The sequence below is a fragment of the Plasmodium inui genome (genome assembly GCF_000524495.1).
Source record: "Plasmodium inui San Antonio 1 unplaced genomic scaffold supercont1.4, whole genome shotgun sequence".
Classification (NCBI taxonomy): Eukaryota; Apicomplexa; class Aconoidasida; order Haemosporida; family Plasmodiidae; genus Plasmodium; species Plasmodium inui.
Genome location: NW_008481838.1, coordinates 327,613 through 337,346, shown reverse-complemented (window position 1 = coordinate 337,346; position 9,734 = coordinate 327,613). Strand labels below are relative to the sequence as shown.

At 47.3% G+C, this 9,734-nt stretch overlaps 2 protein-coding genes across 2 annotated transcripts; one reads left to right on the top strand and one right to left on the bottom strand.

The window, feature by feature from the left end:
* Positions 1-110: 110 nt before the first annotated feature.
* C922_01233 (structural maintenance-chromosome 4) lies at positions 111-4,646 on the bottom strand (the record flags this gene model as incomplete). Its single annotated transcript, XM_008816841.1, has 1 exon — positions 111-4,646. The coding sequence occupies one exon, from the start codon at positions 4,644-4,646 to the stop codon at positions 111-113; it is 4,536 nt and encodes a 1,511-aa protein (XP_008815063.1).
* Positions 4,647-8,008: 3,362 nt separating this feature from the next.
* On the top strand, positions 8,009-9,656 carry C922_01232 (hypothetical protein; the record flags this gene model as incomplete). The annotated part of the gene is made up of 5 exons (XM_008816840.1): positions 8,009-8,156; positions 8,486-8,608; positions 8,752-8,929; positions 9,071-9,149; positions 9,288-9,656. 5 exons carry the CDS (start codon positions 8,009-8,011, stop codon positions 9,654-9,656), a joined length of 897 nt encoding a protein of 298 aa, XP_008815062.1.
* Between the last annotated feature and the right edge of the window lie 78 nt (positions 9,657-9,734).

Sequence of the window (9,734 nt, the reverse complement as noted above, 5' to 3'; positions counted from 1 at the left end):
TGGTTGTGTGTGTGTGTGTGCCTCGCGGGACGTCCCCCGGTGATAGCCGATTCGAGCAGTGGCGCTACCCAGTGAGAGGTCACCCAGTGAGAAGCTACCCAATTCATCGTTCACATCGGCACCGTCACGTATGGATTCGCCTGGTCCTCGAGTTGGTTCACTTTTTCTGCCTCTTCCTCTGTGCTCACTTCTTCTTCTCCCAGTTCTTGCGCCTCTTCCTCTGGCTGATCCCCCTGGAACCTCCGAGGGTTAAGGGTGATGCATTTGGTTATGTCATTTGTCTTGTAAATGCCAATCATCCTGTCGCACAGCTCAAACATCTGATTTCGCAAAGAGATGACGATAAACTGCGCATCGCTGGTTTTCGTCTTAATGTAATGAGAAATGATGGAGACATTCTTGAAGTCAAGTGCTGCATCGATCTCGTCCATAAAGTAAATAGGGTTTGGCTTGAAGTAGTGTAGAGCAAAGACAAGAGCTAAGGAGCTAAGAGTTTTTTCTCCTCCGGATAGGTTCTGTATATGTTTCCAGCTTTTTTTGGGAGGTCGAACGGAGAAAAGAATCCCTTCATTAAAGATTTCGGATGAATCGATGATCTCTAATTCTGCATCTCCACCTATGGCGATCATTTGATACATTTCTTTTAGCTTAGCAGCGATGATGTTGAATGCGAGGAGGAACTCCTTCCTTCTCTTATTGCATAGGTTATCATAGTGTTTCTTTAATTTGTCCTTCTTCTTCCTTGACTTGTAGACATCTTTTCTTCTCTTTATATAGTCATACAGTTTCACGTTGTAATCCTGGAAGACCTTAAGGTTTGGGGCCTTCTTCTGTAGAAGCCGTAACTTACTCTCTAGTTTGTTTTCAACTTCTTTTCTGTTCATACATTGCAGTTGCTCATCCGTCACATTCGCATAGTCGTATTCGCTTTCGAGATCGCTCCATTCTTCGTTGTCGCACGCCATGTCCTCCAGGGCTTTGAGCTCCTCCTCCTGGTCCTCGTCACGCTGGCGGGGGTCGCCCCCTTCCGCGTCGCTCTCCCGATCGCCACCCCGTGTGTCACCACTTCCGTCACCACTTCCGTCGCCGCTTTCCTCGGCGCTCCCCCTCTTCCGCTTTCTGCTCTGTGCCGCGCCCTCCGAGCTGCGCTTTCGTTTGCCCCCTACCGCGCCATCATCATGATCGTCAAGGCCATCCTCGAGGTCTTCCTTACTTCCCTCCTCGCCGCTTTCCTCTCCGCTTTCCTGGCTGCTCTCCTCGTCGGTGCTCTGGTCGGCGCTGGCCCCGCCGCTGGCGCGGCACGGCTTGTTCTCCACGACGACCCGATCGGCCTGCTCAATCAGTCTCGTGTATTCATCAATCTTCCCTTCGTAGGCGATACCCCTGAGTCGGAGCTGTTCTATTTCTTTCTGTAGATTCTCTGTCTTGTACACTAGATCCACATTCTCTAGATCCTTCTTGGAAATGTTCTCATCAATTTGTTGCTTCTTCTTTTGGTTCTCCTCCATCTGGGCTTGCACTTTCGCTACCTCCTTCTCCATCTTTTCTATTTCTTCATAGACCATGCACCCTTTTGTCTCTAAATCCTTGAGCTCACTCTCTAGTTCTTTTTCGTTCTTTTCATATTCCTCAATCTCGTCTGTAAACTTGAGAATGTCTTTCTCTCCTTTCTGCAGATTGGCTAGGGCATTCACCTCTTCACTGCTGTGCTTGGCTATTTCATCCCGGGTGATGTTTAGTTGTCGCTCCGCGTACATAAACTTATTCTTAAGTGTCTTTTTCTTTTCTCCCCCAACGTTCTGCAGCTGCTCATAGTACATCTTCACTTTACTCTCCTGTGCTTTGAGAAGAATCTCGACTTTGTTCCTTTCGTCGTTTTTTTGTTCTATCATTTCTTTGATATGTTCCAGTTCCTTTTTCTCCTCCGGAGTGAGTTCCGGCACATCGGAGTTTTGTAACTGCCCATCGATGTCTTTCAGTTGTTTTTTGCAATTCTCGATTCGCTTCTTCGCAATCTCTAGCTTACACTCGTTGTCCTCTATAAGAGTCGTTATTTCCTTAATTTCACTGAGGAGGTTTCCCTTGCGCAGCTTCAGGTCCTCCATAGTTTTGTTTGCCTCCTTAATGTCCCCTTCCGTCTTGGCGACATCGTTTTGGTCATACTGAGAAGGGGCCTCGGCTCTGAAGAAGGAGCTACTGCAGTGGCTTCCCTGTTCTTCTGTCCCAGCGTTTCCGCAACTCTTTCGCACGGATGTTCTCCCCCCCCAACCTGCTCCTTTCCCTTGCTTGTTTAGAAGCCCTCCCCCGCAAATACGACCGTCATTTTCGATTAGCTCTCCCCCGACCGTGACGACTCTCCTTTTGTGTGAATATCCGATGACGTGTGCCTCCTCTAGAGTGTTCGCCACGAGGGTTTCCTTCACAGCGTAGTAGAAGCATACTCTGTATTTCTCGTCCTTAAATCGGATGAAGTCAATAAGTCTGTGAACGTTGGGGAGGAGAGGGGTGTAATTCTCATCATGTTTCTTCATCACTGGTAATAAATTGGCTTCCAAAATGGAGAGAGATAATACGTTCACTCGTCCGAGGTTGTGCTTCCTCATTTGTTCGAAAAGCAGCACAGCGTCATGTGGCTTATCCACCACAACAAAGTCGGTGCAATTATTTCCTGCGATGAGGAAAGCCTTCTCATGCTTAGGATCGATGGATCCTAAATCACCAAGGACTCCATGAATGCCTTTAATCTTTGTCTTCTTCAAATGGTAAATCAGTTCGTGTAACTTACTCAGACTTCTATCTGTGTTGAGTTCTTTCTTCATCGTTTCGTACTTCACCGTTAGGTTAACCAATTTGTTGGTTACCTGTTCTGTTTCGTTGTCTATCCGAGTTACTAGTTCTTCCTTCGCGTGGAGAGCTTTCCTCTTCTCCGATTCCACCTTACTCATGTGTTTCAATTGGACATCGATCTCCTTCATCTCGTTGAGCAGCTTCGTTTGTAGATACTTGAGATTTTCTTGATGAGCTAAAAATTCCCTTTGTTTCTTCTCTATAAGATTGGATCGATTGCTATACTCAGAGGTAACTCTGACCAAATCGTCGTAACTGTTTTGAAGGGGAGCTAACTTCTTCTCTTCATTGGAGTAAATGGTATTAATCCTATCCGTGTCTGTTTTGATTTCTTCATTGTATTTCTCCATTTCTTCCTCACACTTTTCTAGTTGTCTCTCTAATTTTGGAATGTTCTCTCTTTTTAGCACATTTAGAATCTTTTGTTTGCTTTCGATTATGCTCTTATATAGAGGGATGTCTTTCTCCCTGAGCTGTTCCCTCTTGACATACAGATTCTGGATTTTCTCTACAACGATGAGTAACTCCTTCTTCACGTTCTCATCCTGAGTCGTCAACACTTTGAACTCATTGTCTACTTTGTTTTTTCTTCTTATAATTTCGCTCTCTTCATTTTCTAGAGAACTTAAAATGATATTCATTTCTTTTCTCTCCTTGAGTAACGTTGCGTACACTACGTTGTGTTGTTCCTTTTCTTTCACATATTTGGCTAGTTCCTCTTCTTTTATTGAGATCCTTTTGGCTAGTTCGAATTTGTCTTTCTTCACGATCAATATGTTTAGCTTATAGGTAAACTTCTGCAACTGCACGTAATACTTTGCTTCCTTCTTCGGTCCAGCTAATTCCTTCAGTTCGTTATAAACATGCTTCAATCGGTTCACCTTATCATGATACACTTCTTCACTTCTTTCAAGCTCTTCTAGGCTATTATTTATTCCTTCTATGTAGGAGTTGGTCCCTATGATGTCTTCTAGATACTCGAGGAGTCCTTCTTCATTTTTGTTTCCTTTGGGACTCATTTGTGAGATTTGCTCTACTTCCCCCTGCAGGATGAGGAAGCGGTTGTTCCTTAGATCGATCCCCTTTTGGAGCAACAGATCGAATACCTCCTTCTGCGTCACCACCTTGTCGTTTATTCGGTACCGAGATTGATTGTCCGCCGTGGCTTCCCTGCTGATGGTGAAATGTTGGGGCGACTCCAGGGGGGGGGGTTGCCACTCAGCTGGCCTATCCCACTGCTCTTGTCCATCCCATTGCTCTGACCCCTCCCACTTCGCTCGCCCCTCCTGCTGCGATGGGTCATTACACTGCTCTCCCCCCTCCGAGATGGTCCTGAACTGGATCGACACCTTCGTGTACTCGTTATGCATGGAGTACTTCGAACTGTGAATCAGGTCGCAGAGCTTGTTCTGCCGGATTTTCTTCGCCCGACGTCCAAACACAAACAACATGGCATCGATAATGTTGCTCTTGCCACTCCCATTCGGACCCACAATGCAACTGAACTTCTTGTAGAACGGTCCAATGACCTTTACTCCGGAGTAGCTTTTAAAGTTCTCTAATATGAGCCGGTCAATTATTATCCTCGAGTTTTTCTTGTTCTCTATGCTCAGCGTGTGGGGGTTTAATGCTCCATTGATGTCCCTCTCCGCTGCGCTTGCGGAGCGGTCTACTTCTAATCGGTCTACTGCTAAGAGGTCTGGTATCCCCCCGTTCATGAGGCTTAGTGTCTGCGTGTTCGCTGCATCCTCTTCGACCAAGAGCTCCTTCGCCTCCACGGCGCTGATGGCGTCCCTCATCTTGGCAGCCCCCAGGCAGAGACGCTCACGCGGCGGCGTTTAAGCAGTGGGGTGTAAGCAGTGGGGTGTAAGCAGTAGCGTCTGAACTTCGCCTTGTAGTTTGGCCTTGTAGTTGGACCTCGCCCTTTCACCCCTCCGTTTCACCTTCCTCGCGCGGGCGTCCTTAGAGGCTCTTCGCGATGGTCTTACGTTGGGCCTTCCCCTCGTGGCCTCCTCTCTGGTGATCCTCCGGTAGGTCCTCTTCCGGATGGCGCTGGTGTGGATTTTTTTTTTTTTTTCTTGGCATGCTCCGGCAGGGCGGTATTGATCCGCGGCTCTCTAGCACATGGGCCCACTTGTTATCCTTTGCTCAGGTGCGGCCACCTTGGCATAGCTTTTCTTAGCTTATCCTCTATTCGGCTCGCCCTTTTTTTTCGCTTCTGTTTGCCCCCCTCCGCTTAGCCATACCGGCGTGTACTCTCACTGTGTGTACTCTCGCCGTGTGTACTCTCGCCGTGTGTACTCTCGCCGTGTGTACTCTCCCGTGTGTACTCTTGCCGTGTGTGCGTGGGCCCGAAGCCTTCGCCCGGGAGCCTTGCGCGGAGGGATCCACGCCTTTGGGTCCACGCCTTGGACAATTTAAGCTCCCCCCGGGATTCCTCTGTCTTGGGATCCCCGTTCAAAGGGCCTTCACAGGGGAGATGCGAAGGGAAGAAGGGCGGGGGAGAATCGGTTGCGCTGATGCGGAGAATTCAGGTGGGGAAAGAGGCTTGAAGATTTCCAAGGGGGGAAGCATTAATACCTAAATACACAAATACATAAATACACAAATACATTAATACACAAATACACACGTCATATTTACATACCTTTACATGTACCTACATAATATCATGCCAGGTCGGAGCGTCGCACTGGGAACCCCCCTTTCTGCCTGAGTCTGGAGAGAGCAGCCAAATGTTTTGCCAAGCGCTCGGGGCATGCTGCGTTTGCTGTGCCATTATGAATGCTGGCACTGACACGAGGAGTGGTCCCAGGAGGGAGGCGGCCCGACTGACTTCACCTCTTTTGCCAACCTTAACACCAAGAAGAGCGTCTATTGGCAGTTGTAAATGTTTCTGGCAAATGCCTTTTCACGGTGGTCCAGGGGGCGAGCACTGTGGGGGGGATAACACCCGGCCTGAATGAGAAAGATCGGCGATTCAGAAGTGGGTCCACGAGGATCCACGAGGATCCACGCGGGTCCACGCACGTTCACACCTCTTTTTACGCGCTAACATGCCCGTTCATTTTTAATTTTCCCAGATGTTACGGCTCCGCAGGGGGGAGGCCAAATGTGCGATTGGGCCATTTCCTCGTATCGGAGTGTCTGACGGGTGGTTGGGCCCCTGTGTGCTCATGCATGAATCCTCTGCTCCCGTAGCACACCACAGGTGGGACAAACATGGGTTATTGTCTCTTTCGCCTTTCTCCTCCACTTTGTGATTGTTAGTAGTTCACCCGTTTTATCCTCTCGTTCAGTGATGTGCATAGCACAGTGAGATTACCTTAGGGTACTGCTCAATAGAGTTGCCTATCATTTAGTCACTCTTTTTTTTTACCACGACCATCGATGGTTACTTCGATTTGGATGTGCGCGATATAGTGGAGTGGAATGCAAGCGAAAGGGGGGACACTGCCTCCGATGAATTAGCACTGGGGAGCTGAAGAGACGGCTTTTTATTTATTCATTTTTTTTTTTTTTCCCATATTTTTTTTCCAGCTTGAATACGTGCAAATCTTTTGCTTATGTTGTGCGGGGGTGTAGGGGACATGACACAGGGGATTTAAAAAACAAAAGTGCAGCAACGTCGCCGTTGGGAAGTCGCTAATGCGTTTGCTTTGTACGTTATATGTAGCTAATTTGACAACAGTTCATTCCAAATGGTGTGTAAGGGAGGGGGGGCTGATTTTCCCCATTTGAAGCTCTGAGAGGTGCGAGAACTTGGGCAGTCACATACCACTTTAACCATCCGTGGTTGGGGGGGTACACCAAACGGAAAGACGAAAGATTACCCACACTTGGCATGCTACACATATGGAAAATCTCCTTTTGCGCGTACATATCGATAGTGTTTCGACGTACCCACCAGTTATGTTCTCCCTTTAGAAGGAAGAGAGAGAGAGAAAAAATATTCAGTTTACCTCAACACAGGGTAAGCCCCTCTTTTTGCTCATTTTTGCCTGAACCGTTCAGGTGAAAATGTTACGGGGAATATTGTTTTTTTTTTTTTTTTTTTTTTTCTTTTTTCCGTTCGTTATTCTTTTCCATCGTTTTGGAATTTTCTCCATAGTTTTGCCATTTCTTTTTTCCGTGTATTACAAAGGCTCGATAAGTCGGTTACCCGTTGGGTTTTCTTAATTTGGACGTCATTTTATGGTCTTTCTTAGAAGTAAATTTCTTCTCTATTAAAGAAGAGACACGTGTAAAACAGACCTTATTATCCCGTTTAACAACTCGGTGGGGCTGTCCAGGTGGGGAAGTTTCATTTGGTGGTCTCTTCTTTTCAACTTCTCCACACCGTCATGCAGCTGTGGAGAAGTATCTCTAACTGCACATGAAGACAGCTTCGTTCCATACGTGAGTTTCCCCCCATCCATCTGTCGCAAAAAAAGGGGAAGGGGGTGGACTGCAAACATAAAGCCGATACACCTCATAAAGGGAGAGAGGTGTCACACCATGCATAGCACGTAAAAAAAAAAAAGGGAGTAATAATAAAGCTATTTCACACATATATTTGTCCTTTCGCAAATATATATAGTGAGTGTATTTTCCCCTCACGGGGGAAAAAGTCGCCTCAAAAATATGCCTGAACAGTCAGGTAACATTGGGGAACACAAACTTTGTGAAGCACTTTACCAAACAAGGGGAAATTGGAAGGGGAATCATATCCAGGGTGACAAAACCAATTGTATATAAAAAAATTCCTGAGACTTACAGAGAATGCCATTGGAGGGGTTGTTTTGTGCCGGTTTGCAGTTAAAATAAACAGCTCTTGTGAATGCGGCATAAAGGTTGTGCCACAATTGGGACGGATAGTAAAAATATAACGCATGGAGGCAGCCAACTGGTAAAAAAAAAAAAAAAATTAGCGGCAGTATTGCCAAAATGTGCTACTCTACACTGCTTATATCACCATTGCATAAGAGAGGATGACAGGAAAAGTGAAAACATGGCAAAGTTAAGGTGAACGTTCGATGCCATTTCGCGATCGCCATTTTTTCCCCTTAGCGAATTCGCTTCTACGTGTACGATAGGCGCGTTCGCTGCGCGCTTAAAGAACACAGGCCGATTCGCTGCCGAAGGCGTCAGTTCATGGTGAGATCCTTCCTACGCACATACAATGGAATACGAGGCAAGGGAGCTGGAAAAAAAGGCCGAACAGCTAAACAAGAAGGGGTTCCTCTCTTCCTTTTTTGGGGCCGACAATACGGACGAAATGATCAACTGCTACAACTTGGCCGCCAACAAGTACAAACTGTGCCACAAATGTAAAGAAGCATTTTTTTCGTGAGCAATTTTGGGGTGAGACGGGACGGGGTGACACATGGCCAGATGGAGAAAGAGAGGTCTGGTCCTCCTTCCCCGTCGCCGAGTCGTAGTTCCCGCTCGGAGGAACTGACGCTGGTCGTGTGTGGAGGTGCACGCTGTGTTGCAACGCGCACGTCTGGTTAACCCGACCGTTGGTTGTCGCTGCCCTTCATTAGCACTGCTCTTCATTAGCATTGCCCTTCATTAGCACTGCTCTTCATTAGCATTGCCCTTCATTAGCACTGTTGCTTATTCACTCCCCCCCCATTGGAAACGACCCACCTTGCAGGGAAGGAGGCCACCGCGTGCATCCTGAAGAACGCCGTCCTGCACAGAAACAACAACGAGACGAGCTACTGCGCGAATGCGTACTTGGAAGCGGGGAATATAGCCAAAAAATATGACAAAATGGGTAGGGATCGCCCCCCTTGTATGAACAGGGAACACAAACGCTTTTAACGAGACGTCATTAGTTTGAGCGCATCGCCACTAGGGTATGTTCTGTTCGATGACTTTATCATCATCGAATTTCCCCACCCCCCCTGTTCCATGCAGAGGCCATAAAACATATCGAAGAGGCTGTCAACATGTACGCAGCCATTGGGCGCTTCTCCAACTGCGGAAAGTGCGAAAAGAACGTCGCGGAAATTTACGAAGATCTGTACGAATATGCCAATGCGTCCAAGTACTACAAAAAAGCGGCATACTACTTCGAAATGGACGAATATTCCAAGTAATCAGTCAGCTAGCTGTACAACTAGCCAAAAGGAGAAATAAAAAAAAAAAAAAAAGTGCACTTTGCCTTACCTGTTCATGCGAAAATGCATTTTAAGTGGCCCCATTATAGGCCCATCATTTTGTAACTGTTCCATAGGTCCGTCTACACGCAGTGCATCGTGAAGTACGCGGAGCTGAGTTCGCAGTACAGTGGGCAGCATGAGGAGGCCATCTCGGTAAGGAAGGAGGGGTGGTGTGGCGGTACTCTCCATGACGGTCGTGTGCAAATGGGAACATATGAGGTTTATCCATAGGGATGTACGTTTTTTGGTACGTACGCACATGTTTCTCCCCCTGATCTTTTCCCCGTGCAGATCTTCGAGAACGAAGCGGAGAAGGCCCTGAAGAGCACGCTGCTGCAGTACGGCGCGAGGGACTACTACATAAAGGCAGGCATTTTACACGTGGTGCTGGGGGACTTGGTCAACGCGAAAATCGCCATCGACAAGTACTGCATGAATGACCCACGTTTTTTAAATTCGAGGGAGAAAAAATTCCTGGATAATATTATCGAGGCTGTGACAGAACAGGACGTAGAATATTTCGAGGAAGTTGTGCACGAGTATGACCGCATCACGAAGCTGGACAAATGGAAGGTACACTTTCTTTACCACATAAAATCCAAGATGAATGCTGAGCCGAATGTCGAGTTGACGCCGGATGGGGCGGTGGACTTAACGTAGGATGGTGAGGCGCATTGCATTGCGGTGCAACGCAGTTTGTGATGATATAGGAGAAAAAACCCTTGAGCCTTCTTTTTT